Source organism: Neomonachus schauinslandi, chromosome 5, assembly GCF_002201575.2.
Source record: "Neomonachus schauinslandi chromosome 5, ASM220157v2, whole genome shotgun sequence".
NCBI classification, from domain to species: Eukaryota; Metazoa; Chordata; class Mammalia; order Carnivora; family Phocidae; genus Neomonachus; species Neomonachus schauinslandi.
The window spans coordinates 92,274,579-92,297,255 of NC_058407.1; the positions used below are offsets into that span (position 1 = coordinate 92,274,579).

The 22,677-nt window shown below is 36.2% G+C and overlaps 1 protein-coding gene across 1 annotated transcript in view; it reads left to right on the forward strand.

Moving 5' to 3' along the window:
• LRP6 (LDL receptor related protein 6) overlaps positions 1–22,677 on the forward strand; it is a 174,612-nt gene that overhangs the window by 58,620 nt on the left and 93,315 nt on the right. The window contains exon 3 of the mRNA XM_021690515.1: positions 7,981–8,178. Within this exon, the coding sequence (XP_021546190.1) occupies positions 7,981–8,178 (198 nt within the window). The remainder of the gene's footprint in view (positions 1–7,980; positions 8,179–22,677) is intronic.

A 22,677-nucleotide genomic window follows, 5' to 3' on the forward strand; every position in this document is an offset into this window, starting at 1 on the left:
TATATATATATATATATATATATATATATATATATATATGCAATGGAATATTATGCAGCCATCAAAAGGCATGAAATCTTGCCATTTACAATGATGTGGATGGAACTAGAGGGTATTATGATAAGTGAAATAAGTCAATCAGAGAAAGACAAGTATCATATGATCTCACTGATGAGGAGTTCTTAATCTCAGGAAACAAACTGAGGGTTGCTGGCATGGTAGGGGGTGGGAGGGATGGGGTGGCTGCGTGATAGACACTGGGGAGCGTATGTGCTATGGTGAGCGCTGTGAATTGTGTAAGACTGTTGAATCACAGACCTGTACTTCTGAAACAAATAATACATTATATGTTAAAAAAAAATAGTAAGGGAAAAATGAAGGGGGGGGATGGGAGGGGGAGATGAACCATGAGAGACTATGGACTCTGAGAAACAAACTGAGGGTTTTAGAGGGGAGGGGGGCCATGGGGGATGGGTTAGCCTGGTGATGGGTATTAAGGAGGGCACATATTGAATGGAGCATTGGGTGTTATACGCAAACAATGAATCGTGGAACACTACATCAAAAACTAATGATGTAATGTATGGTGACTAACATAACATAAAATTAAAAAAAAAAAAAGGATGAGCTTGAGAAGTGAACTGAGGAAATAGCGTAAGGGCAAGTTTCTCCTCAAAAACTAATTTCCAGATTCCTGTAATATATCAGACAGTAATTAAAGGCATGACTGAAGTAATTTTATCTTGAAAAAAGAAATTCTCTCTACCAGACCATTAAGAAAAAGTCAGTGAAGCTATCTATGTAGAGCTTCTGGCTTTGGGTGATGGGATATTCTAGTATACCCTCTGAGGTGCCCTAGTAGCAAAACGTGTACAGAATAGACAAGTTATATTAGTAGACTCTCTACTAAATAGACTAATTTAACTATCTAAAAATAGATTAGGTATAAACCAGTTTTAAATTTACGGAAATATTGTTGCAGTAAAGCTTTACAAGTATTGCTATAGAAATCTGTACAGTGGGGGAACAAAGGAGAGAGTACTCAGTTTTATTTGGGGGGCTATTTCCAGGTTGGCATTTTCTAGCTGAGCAGTTGTTTTCCAGGGAGACAAGGTATGGGAATGGGTAATAGCTTTTAGTCAGTAGGAACACTATGTGCCAGACTCTCATGCCATTGCACATTCAAGGAATAGCAAACAGTTTGTAACTGGAGCATAGTAGAAGAATAATGGTATTCATTAAAATAAAATTCTGCCTTTAATTTTTAAGGCAATGCTCTCTGTAGTAATACACACATACAGAATGGCCCAAGAGCAGGTGAGTACAGACCATTACTAAGCATCTGAATGCTGACTGTAAATACACTTGCCATTATATGAGATTGTTTTAGGATAGCAGATACAACAATAAATAAAACAAGGACCTGGAATAAAAAGGGGTGGGAAATGTGTAATCAGTCCTAATATTGTATTATTTGAAATGTACAGAGGAGAGTGTGCTTGAGGGTGTCATGAAATGCTTCACCAAGGTGTGGTGACATTTGAACTCTTCTGAAGAATTAGGATATTTATGAGAGTATAGAAGGAGGAGAGAGGCATTCCAGACAGTTAATATATCATCATTATTATATTTAGAGGAGCTCAAAATGCATCACTTACGATTTCTTCAGAAAGAGGATTGTAGATAACAGCAATTTGGGAAAATGCATAATTTGGAGATATTGGGGGTTCCAGATGACAGCAATAAAGTGAATATCACAATGAAGTGAGTCAGGGGAACTTTTCCCAATGCATATAAAGTTATATTTACACTATCCTCTAGTCTGTTAAGTGTGCAGTAGTGTTACGTCTAAACCAACTGTATATGTACCTTAATTAAAAAATACTTTGTTGCTAAAAAACGCTAATCATCATTTGAACTTTGAGCCAGTCATAATCACTGATCACAGATCACCATAACAAATATAATAATGATGGAAAGTTGAAATGTTGGGAGAATTTCTAAAATGTGACACACAGACAATGAAGTGAGCAGATTCTGTTGGAAGACAGTTCCAGTAGACTTTATTGATGCAGTGTTGTCACAAACCTTCATTTTGTAAAAAACATGATATCTGCAAAATGTAATCTAACCAAGTATGCCTGTACTATAGCTAGCGATTTCTTTGATAATAGTAGGGAATTAAATTGATTTAGTATGTTGTTTATTCCCAGGTTTATAAGCTTTATCTTCTAGTAGTGGTATACCAATGTTATTTCTGAATTAAATATATTCTTTGTATTATGTCCACTAACCTTTAAAAATTAATCACCTAGACTGGGCATTTAAGGATCATTCTTAGCAATCTAATTTTCTCTGGGATAACCAGTTTATACATGTAGAATTCTGTTATGATGGATATTGTCACTGCAAAGCCATCTCCATGTTCTTTCTTGTCCCTCAATAGAATGTTTTTTATCTGATTACTGTACATTTTCTTTAAAGACAAATCCTCTAAAATGAATGCTTTCACTATCTTATTAATCGTCACTTATTATTAAAATACGATACCAACACAAATAATCAAGTAGAGGGGAAGCGTGGAATTACAGCAGACTTCGTCACAGTTCATTTTTTCTTTGTAGTTCTATCAGGAAACATATCCTTGAAATCTCCAACCTCCTCTTCACATAAAAGCCCAGTTTACTTAACCAGTATAAGGTGGAACTGGCTCAGGGATCAGGAAGAGGAAGGATGTATGAATTTTGCATGATACCTTTTCTTTTCACTCTCATTAGAATTTTTTTTTCCACTGGTTGTAAAATTTCACCATGTATCTGTCCCATTATGTTCCTAATGACTCTTATACTTTGGGGCTGGTTTGGTTTCATATGCAGCTTTTTATTGCAGTTTCTTTTGCCCTATTACTGTAGTCCAACTTTCTTTGACTATTAACATCCTTTTAATTTTATTTACCTTTTCTATCCTACTTTCCTTTAGTTTTTACACTAGTTTTTCTTTTACTCGATCGACTGGTTCTTTGGATATATAAGGAAAAACAGTGAGGTGAAGATACTCATTTCATTCTTATCTGAAGTCATCATGTTGCCCCCTAAACTGTCTGTATTCCATATTTTGTTGAATGACACCAACATGGACTCATTCACATTTGCCAACTCTTGAGAGCCATCCTACTCTCTCTCGTTTATCTTTCTTCTCCCACACTGATCCATCTTTCAACTTTTGTCTTCATTAGTTCTCACTTGGAATATTTCAGAAGTTTTGTGCTTTAATTTTCTTTCTCTAATTTCTTCCCCCTCTAGCCAGTCCCTCAGTGTTATCACCAGTGACTAAAAGGATAATCTTAACCATTTTACTTTTCTGCTTACAGTCTTAAGTACCTTCTCACCACCTGTAGGTTATACAGTTCAAATTCTTTGTATAGCAGAATAGGTCCCTTCTGTGGGACTTCTTTTTTTGCCTGGTGTCCCCCATGGCAGATACACTGTATGCTGCAGCTCTGTTGATCTTCTTGCTGGTTCTTGAACGTGTCGTGCTTCTGATGTCTTTTGCATATGCTATGTCTTCTTCCTGGAATGCTGTTTCTCATTTTGGCAACTGCCTAAATAAAAGTATTGTTCTTCTGGTAAGCTTTTATTGACAACTCTTAACATTTACTAGCTTGATTGGGTATCACTTCCTTGTACTCTCATAGCACCCTGTTCATACATCTCATGCTACATTTATCACTCCTAACTTGGGATGCAATTTTCATAGGGGCAATTGTTTTGCCTTGCTTATTTTTGTATTATGTCAAGGATGATGCTTAGCTCCTAATAGGTACTTAGTACATTTTAAAAAATTGAATAATATCTTGGCAATTTATAAAACACTTCTGTGTTTTTCTACTTCCTGTGCCTCATTCCCTTTCTATATTAAATTTGTAATGAGTTTTTAATTTAAATGTTAATCAAATAACATGGAAATTTTAGTACTATAGATAAAATTTATTTTGCATTTTAAATATTTGAACAAATGAAAATATCTGCAAAATTCACTTAAAAATTCTAAACTTTAATCAGATTCTCCTCTTAACAGATGTCTCAGTTTCCCTCTTTGTGTTTGAAGCCTTTATCCTTGAAGTAACATGACCTGATGTATTTTTTTACTGTTAAGTAATGTGAGGGTTATCTATTAGCTTTGATAAGCAGCAGCATGTAAATAATTTTAGTACTAAAATTCTTGTTGAGCTAAATAATTTTGTTAACTTTTTATTTCACCATAAACTAGACACTGGATTCTTATTTATAAGTTTAATGCTTACTTAGGTTAATGACAATTGTGAAACGTATCTAAATTATATTATACAGAATAGACAACACCACTTATTGCTGTATCCATCTTGATAGTGTGCAAACTGCTGATGTTCAGTGCATATGAGTTCTTCATAATTTATATACAAAGTGTGATAAGTACTATAGCACAGTGAAACGTGCTATAGGAGCACCTAGGAGGGAGTAACTCTGGGCAAGCTAGGAACAGAAAAGAAGGTACTTTTGAATTAGCTTTTAAAAATCATCTCTTGTTTCTTATTTATGTTTTAGGCAACTTTATTGAGATATAATTTATATGCAGAAATATGCATATTTTTATATTTATAGTTTGATGTTTTGATAAATGTATTTGTTTACCATTACTCCCCCCCACCAAATTTTCCATCACTTCACTCCAGGAAGCTGTCCTAGTCCCTTTCAAGTCAACCTCTGTTTCTGCCCTAGTAACTACTGATCTGATTTCTATCACTATAGATTAGTTTTGCTGAATCTAGAACTTCATATAATAGAGTCATGAAGTAGCTACTCTTTTGAGTCTGGCTTCTTTTGTTCAGCTTAATTTTAAAAATTCATCCTTGTTGAATGTAAGAATAGTTACTTTTTTTTGTATTTCTAAGTAGTATTCCATTGTATAAATATACCAGAGTTTGTATATCATCCTATTAATGGATATTTGTGTTGTTTCTAATTTTTAGCTGTTATGAATAAAGTTTCTGTGAATTTGCATGCGTAGTTGTTGAGTGGATATGTTTTTATTTCTCTTGGATAAATACCTAAAAGTGAAATTGCTGTTTCATAGAGTTAAATGTACATTTAACTTTATAAGAAATTGCCGAACTGTTTTCCAAAGTGATTAAACTAGTGGTGTACGAGAGTTCCAGTTGCTCGTCACAACACTTAGTATTTTTAGTCTTTTAAATGTCAGCCTTTCTAATGAGTGTGGAGTTGGTATGTTATTGTGGTTTTATTTATTTTATATTTTATTTTTTGTTACTATAGTTCCAATTTCCTTGATGATTGATGAAATTGAACATCTTTTTATGTGCCATTTGGCTATTCATGTATCTTCTTTTGTGAAGTATCTAGTGTAAAGTCTTGTATTTGTTAAAAAAAATTAAAATTTACCTACATTACATTTACACTTTTTGGACCAGTATTGCTTGGGATAATAGCCCTCCCTAATTGTTTGCCATGGAGAGCACTTATTTTTTTTATTTATCTTTCAAAGATTTTATTTATTTATTTGACAGAGAAATAGCATAAGTAGGCAGGGAGGCAGGCAGAGGGAGAGGGAGAAGCAGGCTCCCTGCTGAGCAGGGAGCCCGACGTGGGGCTCGATCCCAGGACCCTGGGATCATGACCTGAGCCGAAAGCAGCAGCTTAACCAACTGAGCCACCCAGGCGCCCCGAGAGCACTCTTATTTTTGACAACATTCCTGGGCGTATAGATTTTTCCATTACTTCAAATAAAGTCAGCATCCTCTTGCAGGGCCATGTAGCTGCCAATCTTTAGGGTCTGCCATGTCTGCTCGGGGTAGGGCTTTTGTGCCATAAACCTAGCAGCATGGATGGTGGTGCGAGTACCTTATGGCTGAATTATCACATTTCCTCCTGAGAGTTAGTTCATTTTCTTTAGTAAATGCTTCTCATTTTGTTGTTTATCCTTTGATCATGTTTCAGAGACTTTAATTCTTTTTGACCATCTTTTCCTATTTTTACTTTGGTTTAGAGGAGAGCCTCTGTGTATTCTTTTTAGTTTTCCTCTAGTCTTTTTCTACACTGTAGCCAGTTTCTTCTTCCTCAGCTGCCCTACTCCCCCAAACTTCACAAAGCCAGTCATTTCACCTCCAATCTTAAAAGTCTTCAAGTGTCGGGCGCCTGGGTGGCTCAGTCATTAAGCGTCTGCCTTCGGCTCGGGTCATGATCCCAGGGTCCTGGGATCGAGTCCCACATCGGGCTCCCTGCTCGACAGGAAGCCTGCTTCTCCCTCTCCCACTCCCCCTGCTTGTGTTCCTGCTCTCACTATCTCTCTCTCTCTGTCAAATAAATAAATAAATAAAATCTTTTAAAAAAAAAATCTTCAAGTGTCTTTATGTTGCTCTCGGAATAAAAACCCAAAATTTTAACGTGGTCTAAAATTGTCTGGCTTGCTTTTTTATATAGTTTTATCTTATATAAATCTAACCATTCCCCTGCTCCTCATTCTGGACAATATCCAGTCATTATCCTCATTTTAGGGAACACTTTGCCTTCTCTTCCTTATAGATCAGGGCTCTGACCTGTGGCATAAGAATTGACTTTGGAATCTGGGGATGTAGGTTTGAATTTCTGCACTTACTAGCTCTGTGACTTTGAGCAATATACTGAGTTGTTTCATCTGAAATACAGTGATGGACAAATAATATTTCATGACACTGCCTAAGTGAGATAATACATGTAAAACCATTAGCACAATGCCTCGTGTCTAGGAAGTATGTTATTCCCTACCTGCTATTCTCTTCCCATAATTTCACTGAGTAAGCAGTTTATATGAAATATATATTTGTACAAGTGGAATAATTTTAGTATTACCATTTCACCCAATTTTTTGAGTAAAATTTCTACTTGAATTCCAATTGTGTGTGAACACATTTACCGAGTACATCATATCTAGTTCATAGTACCCTCATTACCTTTAAAAAATATGTCTTTAGGGCACCTGGTTGGCTCAGTTGGTTAAGCATCCGACTCTTGATCTCAGCTCAGGTCTTGATCGGAGTTATATTTCATGGAACCTACTCCATGAAATATAACACACTAAGAGTTTTACCTTTAACAAGGAAAATTTTGTTTTTACCTCTGGTATGAGACTATTAATAATAGACTTCCATTTTTTTTTATTTTGAAAAAAATTTTAAACTTGTAGAATAGAAGCAAAAATGGTACTATGAAATCCTATATACCCTAACTTGTGATCATATTCAGGAAATTAACATCAGTACACAGCTGTTATATAATTTGACAGTCCCTCAGATTTGCCAGGTTTCCCAATAATGTCTTCATAGCATTTCCCTCAACTGATCAGTCCAGAATCATGCACTTTATAGTTGCCATGTCTCTTTATTCCTCTCTAATCTAGATTGTTTCTCGGCCATCCTTTGACTTTTGTGACACTGATATTTTCAAAGACCACTTGTTTTCTAGAAGGTTCCTCAATTTGGTTTTCTCCCTTTCCTCATAATTTTGTTCAGGTTATACATTTTTTTGGCAGGAATACTATGTAAGAGAATCTGCATGAAAGATGGTTTGTTCTTGCCCAGTGCACCACATACATGACACCAGTTTGGTCCCTCTCTCATTGATGATGTTAACTTAGATGATGTGCTTATACCATTTTCCCTTTTGTCCTTAATAAATAATCTGTGGGGAGATACATTGAGACAGTGTAAATACCCTTTTTCTCAGTAAACTTTGATCACATAGTTTTTTGCTTGCTGGATGATGCTTGCCTAAATCAGTTATTACCGTGGTGGTGACAAAAAGGTAGATTATTAAAATTTTGATAATTTCTAAGGGTTTCAGTTTTAGTGTTCCTGAGAGAGCTTTCCTTGTCTAATTGTGATAATTATAAAATACTTGGCTGTTAACCTGCTTATATCATGGGTTTATTTGTTTATATGGTTTTTAGGTTCATGTATTGGACAGACTGGGGAGAAGTACCAAAGATAGAACGTGCTGGAATGGATGGTTCAAGTCGCTTCATTATAATAAACACTGAAATTTACTGGCCAAATGGACTGACTTTGGATTATGAGGAACAGAAGCTTTATTGGGCAGATGCAAAACTCAATTTCATCCACAAATCAAATCTGGATGGAACAAATAGGTAAGCTGGCCTCATAAATTTAATTTTAAATTTTAAGTAAACATCATGGTGTTTTGATATCATAATCAAATTATAAAGCCTAACTTTATTAAGAAGAAATTAATGTATTTTTGGCTGAGTGTCAAAGAGGAAGAAGAGGAGACTTTTAGTTTGCTCTTAAAAGAAGGTAAACTACATTTTCATCTATCTTGGTAGGATTTAGAATTTACAGACTATATTTTCTTTTTCTTTACTCTGAGCTAATTTAGTTCTTTAGTGATTCTTAAACAGGGATTGTATTTCTGCTCTCTCCCAGAGTGTGGGAAATTTTGGTTAATGAGGAGTGGGAGTGCTGCTGACATTTTAGCTTTAGTTTATGGGGGGCCAGAGATGCTACACATCCTGCAGTGTGCTGGACACCTAGCACAACATTCATTCTACTCAGAATTATCCATAGAGCCCCCAGGTGCTGCTCAGGGAAGCTCATTTGATATATCTCTAGACTAGGAGAGGGCCAGATAGTAAATATTTTAGGCTTTGTGGGTCATAAGATCTCTGTTGCAACTACTTAACCTCTGCTGTTGAGGTGTGAAAGCAGCTGCAGATAGTACATAACGGAAGGGGCAGAGCTGTGTTTTAGTAAAACTTTATTTACAGAACATATGAAAAGTCAGTGGGCCATAGTTTGCTGCCCTCAGGACTAGGAAAAAATCTGAATGCATGCTACACACCAATATTCAAGGAAGACAAAGTTATAATACATAAACATGGAATTTCTAGTCAGATCATGTTCAGAATTTTAAGGGCACTATCTATATATGTTCTTGTGTTTGATTATTTTGGTTTCTGGTGGTCTCATTCTTAAGGTCTCAGCAGAATTAGAGTCTTAGGTAGTTGAAGGAATTTTTTCCAAGTGTAAACATTTGTGAATTATCTGAACTGTGAATCAGGAAGCATTTAGAAGTATTGAAAATCATGAGTTAAAGCATTTATTAAAATAAAGTTTTTGTAATTATGGAGTTGGGAGTATTTTTTTTGCCTTGTTTTAAAAAAGAATGAAAAGACAACAAGAAGGTTTAAAAATAAGTAGAAATAAGTCAAGAGAAGTAATAAATATATGATGAATATAAAACATAATTGCTTTGTTTGAACTTCAAATTTGGCTTTAAGAGGGATGGTAGGAAGTAAATCTGGCCGTATCATTGTTTTTTTTACTTCCTTGGAATACTCACACAAAAACTAATGAAACTAGATAGCAAATCCAAAAACATACCATAAAACCAACCTCAGGCATCCAGAAATAAAAGCAGATAAGAGCAGACCACTAACAGCTACAAGACCTCCCTAGTATTACTGTTTGTGCAAGAGTAAGCAGAGAGAGTTGAGTGGGGCATTTCATAGAACTTAAAAACAGGAGACCTCCAAAATAGCCTCAACTATTTACTAGACAATGTGGTGGACTATATTAAGAGCAGCAGCTGAAATGAGGTGGCGGGGGGGTTGGTGCCCACTCCAGTATCAGCCAAGTACAGTGTGTTCATTGTAAAGACAGGATAGAACAATTTGGCTCCAAAGAATTCTTGAAATGAAGCTGCTAGAAATCTCTACCAGCACAGGGTACTGCACTGAAGGGAAACAAAATTGAATACCATAGTAGCATCAGAATTGAGCAGAACAGGGAAAATTAGAGGATCAAAAGAGGAAGAAAAGCGAAGGTTCAGATAACAGCTGGGAGTTCTCAGAAAGGAAACTACCATATTGTTTAACATTACATGAAAACAATAGAAGAGTGAATTCTGTAAAGTTGGAAAAACTACCTTGAACAACACCTTCTTCTAAAAATTCAGGAAAACTAATTATCCATAAACATGAGACACACAGCAGTATCAAGGTAAAAATCCCATTTAAGGTTATTATAAAGAACATCTTACATTTTAACAGTATTTTAAGCTAATAACAACTTTGCATCTTAAGCTTTATAATTTTTACTCTCCCTCCCACATTTAATGTTTCTGATGTCATAATTTACATCTTTTCACCTTGTTTCTCCATTAATACATTATAGTTATTTTTACTATAATTTTTTGACCTTCATACTAGATTTGTAAGTGATTTACCCACCAGTATTACAAAATTAGAGTATTCTGAATTTAACCATGTATTTACCTTTTTATGAGTAAGATTTATACTTACATGTTTTCTTGTTATTAATTAGCACACTTTTGTTTCAGCTTGGGGAAGTCCCCTTAACAATTCTTATAAGGCTGATCTAGTAGTGATTAACTCCTTCAGCTTTTCCTTGTCTCAAATTCTTTATTTCTCTTTCCGTTCAGACAGCTTTGCTGGGTAGAGTATTCTTGGTTGGCAGTTGCCACCCTCTCACCTTGGCACTTTGAATATATTTTGCCACCCCCTTCTGGCCTCCAAAGTTCCTGCTGAAAAATATACTGATGGTCTTACAGGGATTCAGTTGTGTGAAACAAGTTCTATTTCTCCTGTTGCTTTTAAGATACTCTTTTTTGTCTTTAACTTTTGATATTTGAATTACAGTATGTCTTGATATGGGTTTTTTGGGGATTCATCTTATTTGAAAGTTTATGGGTTATATCTGGATGTCTAATTCTTTCCCCAGGTTAGGGCAGTTTGGGGACATTTTCTTTCAGTAAACTTTCAGTCCCTTTCGCTTTATCCTCTTTCTCTGGGACCCTTATCATGTGAGTGGTGGTCTACTTGATGGTCTCCTAAAAGTCCCTTAAGGTATTTTCATATTTATTCTTTTTTCTTTCTGCTTCTTTGGATGACTTCTATTGCCCAGTCTTTGAATTTGCTGATACTTTCTTCTACTTGATCTAGTCTGTTGAACCTCTCTATTGAATTTTTCAGTTCGGTTTGTGTTCTTTCCCTCTTTGATTTTTTTGGTGCTTTCCTATATCTTCTGTCTCTTTATTGAAATTCTCACTTTGTTCATGCATTGTTCTGCTCACCTTGGTGAGCATCTTTATGACTGTTATTTTGAACTCTTTATCAAGTAAATCATGTATCTTTGTTTCATTAAGGTCTGTTTCTGAAGTTTTATCTTGCTCTTTTGTTTGGAACATGTTCTTTTGTTTCTTCATTTTTCTTGACTCTTTTTGTTGGTTTCTATGCATTAGATAAAAAAGCTCCTTTCCCAGTCTTGATGGAATGGTATTCTGTAGGAGATGAACCTTATTAACAGCCTGGCCTGAGTGCTTGGTTGTCTCTCAAATTTTTGTGATTGCCCAAACTGCCTTTATTCTTAGTGGCTCCCAGTAGTTGAGGGTGTGCCAAGATTTGTTAAGTGTTCCAAAGGAGAGGATCACAGCACCTAGATGTAGGTTGATTGGAAGCTGGATCCCCCATGCAGTAACTGGGAAAGTATATAGTTAGGGGCCTTCCAGGGAGAGACTCGGAGATGGACATTTTTGCCTGCTCCCTCTGCACTGGACCCAGGTATATAGCCACTGAAGAGGTTGCTATTTTACCATTTTTAAGAACTACTTCATTGCTACAGTCCTGTGCAAATTATGAATGCAAGCCCCATTGGCCTTCAGAGACAGGTGATCCAGGACCCTTCCTTTGGGTGGCATTTGTAAAAGCTGGGGCATCAGATGTGCGTATAAGCTGATTGTGTGGAGATACTGGAGATTTGGATTAGGCTAGAGAGAAAAGGTGGAGGTGGTATCTGCAGACTTCCCTGGTCTCCTGGGAGGGTTGCCGTCAGCCCCTGGATGTCTGCTAAATTAGAAGCCTGACCTCAGGCTTCTTTCAGGGAAATAGATTTCCTACAGGAGAATATTGGGACATGGGTGTTTCTGATTGTTTCCTCTGCACTGAACCCTGCTGGGATCAATGTCTTATGTAAGCCTCCTGGTAATAACCAAAAGCAAAAAATCAGTATATATAGAAAAGATTAATAGGAATCTAAGCATACTACTAGAGAAATTCAAATCACAAAGAGAGCAAGAGAAGAACAAAGGAACAAAGAGAATACAAAACAGCCAGAAAACAATGAACTAAATGACAGTATTAGGTCTATACCTATCAATAACTATATAGAAATGGACTAAATTCTTTTATTTATTTATTTGACAGAGAGAGACACAGCGAGAGAGGGAACACAAGCAGGGGGAGTGGGAGAGGGAGAAGCAGGCTTCCTGCCGAGCAGGGAGCCCAATGTGGGGCTCGATCCCAGGACCCTGGGAACATGACCTGAGCCAAAGGCTTATGCTTAATGACTGAGCCACCCAGGCGCCCCCGGACTAAATTCTTTAATGAAAACATGTTGAGTGGCTGAATGGGTAAAAACACAAGACCACTTTAAGAGAACACACACTCTGAAAGTGAGGGGATGAAAAGATATAGTACATGTGAATGGAAACCAAAAGGAAGCAGGGGTAGCTATACTGCTATCACACAGAATAGACTTTAAGCCACAGACTGTAACAAGAGACAAAGAGGGTTTATTACATAATGATAATGGGGATAGTCCAATAAGAGGATATAACTTTGTAAATATTCATACACTCAACATCACAGTGCCTAAATGACGTAAAGTCAATATTAACAGATTTGAAGAGAGAAATAGAAAGCAATGCAACAATAGTAGGGGCCTTCAATATCCCACTTTAAACAACAAGTAGATCACCTAGGCAGAAAATCAATAAGGAAACATTGGCCTTAAATTACCTGTTAGGCCAGGTGGACTTAAGGGACATTTAAAAACACTCCATCCAGGGGCGCCTGGGTGGCTCAGTCGTTAAGCGTCTGCCTTCGGCTCAGGTCATGATCCCAGGGTCCTGGGATCGAGTCCCACATCGGGCTCCCTCCTCGGCGGGAAGCCTGCTCTCCCTCTCCCACTCCCGCTGCTTGTGTTCCTGCTCTCGCTATCTCTGTCTCTGTCACATAAATAAATAAAATCTTTAAAAAAAAAAAACCAAAACACTCCATCCAGTAGTACCAGAATACACATTTTTCTCAAGTGCATATGAAACATTCTCCAATATAGGTCATATGTTAGTCCACAAACAAGTCTTAATAAATTTAAGAAGGTTGAAATCATATCAGGTGTTTTTTCTGACCACAGTGGTATGAAAGTAGAAATCTGTTACATTAAGAAAAGTGGGAAGTTATCACCTCATACCTGTTAGAATGGCTGGTATGAAAAAGACAAGAAATAAGTGTTGGCAGGGATGTGGAGAAAAGGGAACTCTTGTGCCCTGTTGGTGGGAATGCAAACTGGCACAGCCACTGTGGAAAACAGTATGGAGGTTCCTCAAAAGGGAAAAATAAAAAAAAAAAAAGAACTACCATGTGATCTAGCAATTCCACTTCTGGGTATTTATCTGAAGAAAACAGAAACACTAACTTAAAAATATATATGCACCCCCATGTTCTTTGCAGCATTATTTATAATAGCCAAGATATGGAAACAACCTGTATCCTTTGATGGATGAATGGATGAAGAAAATGTTTGAATTCCAAAAAAGAATATTATTCAGGAATAAGAAAGAATGAAATCTTACCATCTGAAAGAACATGGATGGACCTTGAGAGCATTATGCTAAGTGAAAGAAGTTAGAGAAAGACAAATACTGAACTCATTTGTATGTAGAATCTAAAAAAAACTGAAAAAAACAAAAGAAAACAAAACAAAAAACCACCAAGCTCATAGATACAGAGAACAGATTGGTGGTTGCCAGAGGCAGGGAGTGGGGCATGGCCAAAGGATGGATGAAAGGAGTCAAAAGAAAAAGGTCCAGACTTTAATTATAAAATAAATAAGTCCAGGGTATGTAATGTACAGCATGGCAACTATAGTTAATAATACTATACTGCATACTTGAAAGTTATTAAGAGTAAATGTTAAATGTTCTCCTTATAAGAAAAATACTCTGTAACTATGTATGGTGATGGATGTTAACTAGACTTATTGTAGTGATCATTTTAAAATATATACAAATATCAAATGCTTATATTGTACACCTGAAACAAACATAATATATATTATTCCTTAATTTAAAAAAAAGAAAATCGGAAAATTTACAAATATATGGTGATTAAACAAGATCTTCCTGAACAATCTGTGGGTCAAGGAAGAAATCAAAAGGGAAATAAAGAAATGTCTGAGACAAATGAAAATGGGAATGTAATATTCCAAAACATATAGGATACAACAAAAGCAGTTCTAAGAGGGAAGTTCCTAGCAATAAATGACTACATTAAGAAACAAAGTATCTCAAACAACCTAAATTTATACCACAAAGAACTAGATAAAGAAGAAGAAACTAAGCCCAGAGTTGCCAGAAGGAAGGAAATACCAAAGAATCAGAGTGGAAATTCATGAAATAGAGACTATAAAGACAATAGAAAAGATCTGTCTGATTAAGAGGTCTTTTTGAAGAGTGGAACAAAATAGACAAACCTTTAGCTAGACTTAACAAGAAAAAAAGACAAATAAAATCAGAAGTGAAAGAGAAGACATTACAGCTGATACCACACAAATACAAAGGATCAGAAGAGACCACTACTATGAACAAGTATACACCAACAAATCAAACAACCTAGAAGAAATGAATAAATTCCTAGAAACATACAGCCTATCAAGACTTAATCATGAAGAAACAGAAAATCTGAATGGAGGGGTGCCTGGGTGGCTCAGTTGTTAAGCATCTGCCTTCGGCTCAGGTCATGATCCCAGAGTCCTGGGATTGAGCCCCGCATAGGGCTCCCTGCTCTGTGGGAAGCCTGCTTCTCCCTCTCCCACTCCCCCTGCTTGTGTTCCTTCTCTTGCTGTGTCTCTCTCTGTCAAATAAATAAATAAAATCTTAAAAAAAAAAAATCTGAATGGACCAATTACTTGTAAGGAGATTGAATTAGTAATCAAAAAGCTTCAACAAACAAAAGTCTAGGACCAGACTGTTTCACTGGTGAACTCTACCAAACACTTGAAGAAGAATTAATACCCATCCTTCTTAAAATCTTACACAAAACAGAAGAGGGGGGAACTCTTACTCATTTTATGAGGCTATTATATTACCCTGATAGCAAAACCAGACAAGGAACCTATAAGAAAGAAAAATTACAGCATGTATCATATGACCTCACTGGTATGAGGAATTCTTAAGCTCAGGAAACAAACTGATGGTTGCTAGCATGGTAGGGGGTGGGAGGGATGGGGTGGCTGTGTGATAGACATTGGGGAGCGTATGTGCTACGGTGAGTACTGTGAATCGTGCAAGACTGTTGAATCACAGATCTGTACCTCTGAAACAAATAATACAATATATATTTAAAAAAGATAGCAAGAGGGGAAGAATGAAGCGGGGGAATTGGAGGGGGAGACAAACCGTGAGAGACAGTGGACTCTGAGGAACAAACTGGGGGTTCTAGAGGGGAGGGGCATGGGAGGATGGGTTAGCCTGGTGATGGGTATTAAGGAGGGCACGTTCTGCATGGAGCACTGGGTGTAATACACAAACAATGAATCATGGAACACTACATCAAACACTAATGACGTAATGTATGGTGATTAACATAACAGTAAAAAATTTTTAAAAAAAGAAAAAATTACAGGCCAGTCTTCCTAATGAATATAGATGCATAAATCCTTAACAAATACTGGCAAACCAAATTCAGTAGTACATTAAAAGGATCATACACCATGATCAAGTGGCATATATTCCATTGACAAAATTCAGTATTCATTCATGTTAAAAGTCTCAACAAAATGAGTATAGAGGTAACGTACCTTAACATAATAAAAATTATATATGACAGACCCACAGCTAATACTATACTCAAAAGTGAGAAGCTGAAAGCTTTTTTTCCTAAGATCCAAACTAGATAAGGATGCTCACTCATTCTTGCTGTTATTCAGCTTAGTACTGACGGTCTTAGCCAGTGCACTTAGGCAGGAAAAAGAAATAAAACAGCATCCATAAATGAAAGATTAAGTAAAACTGTCTGTATTTGCAGTTACATGTTATGTTATATGATGTTGTATATAGATAATTATAAAACCACCACAAAACTATTAAAATTAATAAATTCAGTAGAGGTATATGATACAAAATCAATATGCAAAAATTAATTGCATTTCTATACACTAGTAACAGACTATCAGAAAGAGAAACTAAGAAAACAATTGTATTTACTATAGCATCAAAAAATATATGTATATAGCACACGGTAATAGATTTAACCAAGGAAGTGAAAGACTTGTACCCTGAATACTATAAGGCACTGATGAAAGAAATTTGAAGACACAAATAGATGGAAAGATAATCCGTGCTCATGGTTGGAAGAATTAATTTGTTAAAATCTCCATAGTACCCAAAGCCAGCTACAGATTAAGTGCAATTCTTAATAAATTCCTGTCAAGTTTTTCACAGAAATAGAATAAACAATCCTAAAATTTGTATGGAACCACAAAAGCCCCCTAATAGCCAATGCAATTTTGAGCAGGAAGAACACAGCTTAGAGGCATCATGCTTCCTAATTTCAAACTACATTACAAAGCTACAGTAATGAAAACAGTATGGTATTGGCATAAAAACAGACACATAGATCAGTGGGACAGATTAGAGAACCCAGAAATAAACTAGTACATATATAAACAATTAATTTATGACAGAGGAGCCAAGAATGTACAATAATGAAGGGATAGTCTCTTCCATAAACGATGTTGGCAAAATCGGGCAGATGCACAAAAGAATAAAATTAGACCTGTATCTTATACCATACGCAAAAATCAACTCAGAATGGGTTAAAGACTTAAATTTAGAAGTGAAGGGCGCCTGGGTGGCTCAGTTGGTTAAGCAACTGCCTTCGGCTCAGGTCATGATCCTGGAGTCCCAGGATCGAGTCCCACATCGGGCTCCCTGCTCGGCAGGGAGTCTGCTTCTCCCTCTGACCCTCCTCCCTCTCACTCCCTCTCATGCTCTCTGTCTCTCGTTCTCTCTCTCGCAAATAAATAAAATCTTAAAAAAAAAAAAATTAAATTTAGAAGTGAAACCATAAAACTCTTAGAAGAAAACATAGGGTAAGCTCCTTGACATCATTACTGGTGTTGATTTTTTGGATTTGTCAACACAAGGCAATAAAAGCAAAAATAAACAAGTTGGACTAGATCAAACTAAAAAGCTGCACAATAAAGGAAACCATCAACAAAATGAAAAGGCAGCATTCAGAATGGGATAAAATATTTGTAAATTATATGTTTGAAAAAGTTGCTAATATCTAAAATATATAAAGAACTCATACAGCCTGATAGTAAAAAATCTCATTAAAAAATGGACAGAGGAATTTAGTTTAGTTTTTCCAAGGAGGATTTGCACATGGCTGTCAGCTACAGGAAAAGGTGCTCAACATCACTAATTATCAGAGAAATGCAAATTAAAACCACAGTGAGTTATCACCTCACATTTCTTAGAATTTTTGTCATCAGGGCGCCTCGATGGCTCAGTTGGTTAAGCGACTGCCTTCGGCTCAGGTCATGATCCTGGAGTCCCTGGATCGAGTCCCGCATCGGGCTCCCTGCTCGGCAGGGAGCCTGCTTCTGCCTCTGACCCTCCCCCCTCTCATGTGCTCTCTTTCTCTCATTCTCTCTGTCTCAAATAAATAAATAAAAATAAATCTTTAAAAAAAAAAAAAAAGAATTTTTGTCATCAAAAAGTTAAGTATTGGCAAAGATGTCGAGGAAAGGGAACCCTTTTGCACTGTTGATGGGATTGTATATAGGTGTAGCCAGATTGGAAAACAGTATGGAGGCTCCTCAAAAAATTAAAAATATTACTACCGTGTGATCCAGTAATTCCACTTTTGGGTATATATCCAAAGTAAATCAATATAGGATCTTGAGGAAATGTCTGCACTCCCATGTTCATAGCAGCATTATTTATAATACCCAGTACATGGAAACATTTATGTCTGTCAATGGATGAATAGACAAAGAAGATGTGTGGTATGTATATATTCAATGCAATGTATATATCATTCAGCCATGAGAAGGAAGGACATTCTGCTGTTTGTGATAACATGGGTGGACCTTGAGGACATTAGGTTTAGTGAAACGAGCCAGATAAAGACAAATACTACATGGTATCAGATATATGTGGAATCTTTTTTTTTTTTTTTTTAAGTTAAACTCCTAAAAACAAGGAGAAGAAAAGTGGTTGCCAGGGGTTGAGGGGTAGAGTAAATAGGAAGAGCTTTTGTAAAAGGGTATATACACTTTAAGATATAAGATGAATAAGGTCTGAGGATTTAATATGTAACATTGTACTTATAGTTGATAACACTGTACTGTATAATTGAAATTTGCTAAGAGAATAGAACTTAAGTGTTTCCTCCTCCCTGATAAAAAGAAAAACCAAAAATGCTTGAGATGTGATGATTAACTAGATGGGATCCTTTTACAATTTATATGTGTGTTACATCATCACTATGTACATTTTAAACATCTTTCAATTTTATGTCAGTTATACCTCAATAAACCTGAAGAAAAAATTACTATTATAAAGCAAAAGAATGAGGAACAGATTAATATCCTTACACAGAAAACTCTCCAGAAGGATATGCCCACAGAACAGATCAAACCTCCATTTAAAAATGCACTATCAGTAATTGAGACACCAATATCCCATGTCAAAAACCAAACAAATTAAAATTAGAAAGTTCAGAAATGAGGGATGCTTGGGTGGCTCAGTCAGTTGAGTGTCCGACTCTTGATCACGGCTCAGGTCTTGATCTTCGAGCCTCTATGCTGGGCGTGGAGCCTACTTAAAAAAAAAAAAGCTCAGAAATGAGATGACAGAACTAAGAATTCTAAATAAAAGAAGAAAAATTATTTGAGAAAAGATAGTTAAACTGGAAGGGACATAAGAGTGAATAAACAGAAAAGATCTTCAGGAGTTGAAAAGGAAGAAAAATTTGAAGACCAAAAGGAAATGTAAAAATGTAAAAAGGGTGGGAGAGGAAGTGACTAATATTGAAGATGGTCAAAGAAGAAACAACACAGATAAAAGACCCTCTTAGGAAGATAACCAAAGCAAGGGAATAGAATACATAAGAAAAACTATAATTCAGGAAAAGTTGCTTAAAACAAGATTTGAAAGTTCAGTTTGAAAGAAAACACTATGGGGGCACCTGGGTGGCTCAGCTGGTTAAGCACCTGACTATTGATTTCGGCTCCGGTCATAATCTCAGGGTTGTGGGATCGAGCCCTGCGGTGGGCTCCACGCTGAGTGGGGTGTCCACTTGAGATTGTCTTCCTCTCCCTCCGCTCCTTTCCCTGCTTGTGTGTGCTATCTCTCTCTCTCTCAAATAAATAAGTAAATCTTAAAAAAAAAAAAAGAAAGAAAAAAGAAAACACTATGTACCTGAGAATAATAGTCAAAACAAACAACACCAAGACATATTCTAGTAAAATTATTCTGTAGAGAAAAAAAGTACTCTTTCGGCCTCTAAAATAAATTACTTAAAAGGAAAGAAAATTGAATTAGCATCAGACTTTCCCACAGTTTCACTTCACGTCAGAATTAAATGGAGTAATATTTTAAAGATACTCAAGAGTGAAAAAAAAGTGAGGCAGGTTTTTAAAAAAAATACGTCACAACTGACTCTCTCCTAGTCTGCCACTCTTACCAACACGCAGGAAGTCAAAAAAAACTATTTCCCTGAATCATTCCTGAAAATGTGGTAGTGTCTGAGCTTTAAACCACCAAAATGATGAGTGAGATATCAAAAAAGGTTTGATGAAGAACATTAAATTATAATTACTTGTGGTATGAAAACTAAAGGAGGATTCAAATTGAGAGGGTATAGTATGTAACAATTATTTTTAGATAAGGTAAAGTACCACTATAAAAAACTGGAGGGAGAATAGAGGGTACGTACAAAATTTTTGTAAAACTCTTCATAGTAACTATATCGGTGTATTGATATTAATACTCAGACTGAGGTTTTTTTGGTTTTTTTTTTGAGACTGTTTAATGTTGGATTAAGTGAGTAATCATTGGGTGTATTCTATTGCCCTTGCATATGCAGGATTTTCAATGTGAAAGGAAATAAATGTAATACTCTAGAGGTTAAGTAAGGAAAACTGATAATTCTGAGTTTTACTTGGAAGTACTGGCATGAGCTCATTAGGTATTTTATGCTACATGGATAAATACATACAAATATGTTATGTTTATTTCCTAACTATGACCACTGAAGAGGAATAGGGGGAATAAAAGCACCCATTTTATAATCTTGGAAAACTGTTCCACCTTAAAAGAAATCATATCTTTCAGGTGAAATTGTTGATTCTGTGTCTATGGCAAGAAATGTACAAGGTGAGCTAGAACATATGTCATACCAGATAGCAAAGAATCTGTTACAGACTCTAGGGTTATTTTAATAAGCCTGGAGAAATAACTTGAGAAGCCTTTCTTGGTTCAAGAATGGAAAGCAACTCATCAAGTATGCTTAAATCCTTAAGTAAATGATGATATTGTAGAAAGGAAGTGGTCAGTTTGAGAGGATGATAGGGAACCAATTCATCATTACTCCTAATTTGGTAATACAGGAAAAGAAGCAATTTATTTTCCCTTTCCTACGTGAATCTACCAGTAGCTAACAAAACAGTAGATATGGGAAAGCTGTTCCCACTAATATGTGAAAAATAAATGATATAATTAGAATATCAGCATTTTATAACTTCCAGTGAACTATTGAATCTAGGCAGTGAACATCAATGGCTGCTAACATCACAACCAGAAAAAGAATAGACATTATTTGCCTCCTGTTGGAAGAAAAGTGCATCATCTTTCATTTTGCCAAAAGTATCAGTTCAACATGAGTCTGATCGAACTTGGAATTTGCAGGAGAAACAGAGGACAGAGAAACATATTCAACTGCTGTATGAGTTTGCATCAGTGGATATGGACACAGAGGTCAAATATATCCCAGGTCCTTCAACAGATAAACTGTAAAGAATGATGATGGAACCTGTAGATTAAAAGAGACTGAAAAAAGAGGGTTGAGGAAGGATGAATGGGCTGAGCACAGGGTTTTTAGGGTAGTGAAAATAATTCTGTATCATACTATAATGATGGATACATGTCATCCATTTGTACAAATCTAGAATGGACAACATCCAAGACTGAACCCTAATGTAAACTATGGACCTTGGGTGATTATGATGGGTCAGTGTGGTTTCATCAAGTGTAACAAAAGTACCACTCTGGTGGGGGATGTTGATGATGGAGAAGACTGTGCATGGGGGTAGGAGGTATATGGAAAATTTTCTGGGGCACCTGGGTGGCTCAATCATTAAGCGTCTGCCTTTGGCTCAGGCCATGATCCCAGGGTCTTGGGATCGAGTCCCACATCGGGCTCCCTGCTCGGCGGGAAGCCTGCTTCTTCCTCTCCCACCCCCTTGCTTGTGTTCTTGCTCTCGCTATCTCTCTCTCTGTGTCAACTAAATAAAATATTTTTTTTCTTTAAAAGAAAATTTTCTGTACATTCTCTTCAATTTTGCTGTGAGCCTAAAGCTGCCCTAAAAAAATAAAGCCTTGAGACTTAACAGACATAGGAAATGAAAAACAATAGGTCATCAGGACTAAACTTTTCTGTGGATGCACACTCAGCTAATAAAACTAAAAAGTAAGGAAGTGATTACTGTAAAATCAGAATAGCGGTTACTTTTGAGGAGAAAGAAGGGTCGTGAAGAGTTTTCTGAGGTGGTTAGCAAATTTCTTTCCTGATTTGGGTGAAGGTTACAGGGTGTCTGGGTGAAGGTTACACTAGTTTTTTCTGTATCAGCCTTACTTTATAAAAAAAAAAAAAAAAGGTAAAAAACAAGTTTCTTGAAGCTTCTCAGCAGATAAAGGAAAATGAATTACCAGCACACGTTGGAAAGGTGGAAACTTAGGAGTCCTTTGCAAGAAAATGTTTTCATCAGATTAACTTTGAGGAAAAAAATTTTCACATGTAGTCACTAAGGGATGTAATGTATTTTAAAAATGCAGTTTTTGTGTGTATGTTATTTTAATGAACTTTTTATTTTATGTTATTTTAATTAATTTATTTGTGTGTAAACTTAATTAACTTTCCTATGGTGGTCTCTGTTTAAAATTGGGGCATAATACGGTAGAGGTAATTCTACAAATGATTAAGTTAATGTTATTCGAGATAGAAATCTTTTGGAAGTTAAGATAAGGGTAGACCTTAGAGTACCCAGGGAAAGAATAAACTCTGTATCCCTTAAACAGTCTTCCTTCAGTCATCAGTGTTTTGATTTTTGCTTTTGATAAGAGCATGTAGCAGACCACAGTACCTAGTACTTATGAGGTGTCAGTAAATGTGGATCAGATGATATTATTTATTATAGAAGAATAATTGTGTGCTATTCTTTATGAAAATGGTGCTTTCGATTAGTCATCAGCAACGCATGATCTTTTTAGCTGCTCTTCCAGTGATAATGGATTTGTCCTTAAACTTCCACACTTTCTGAGT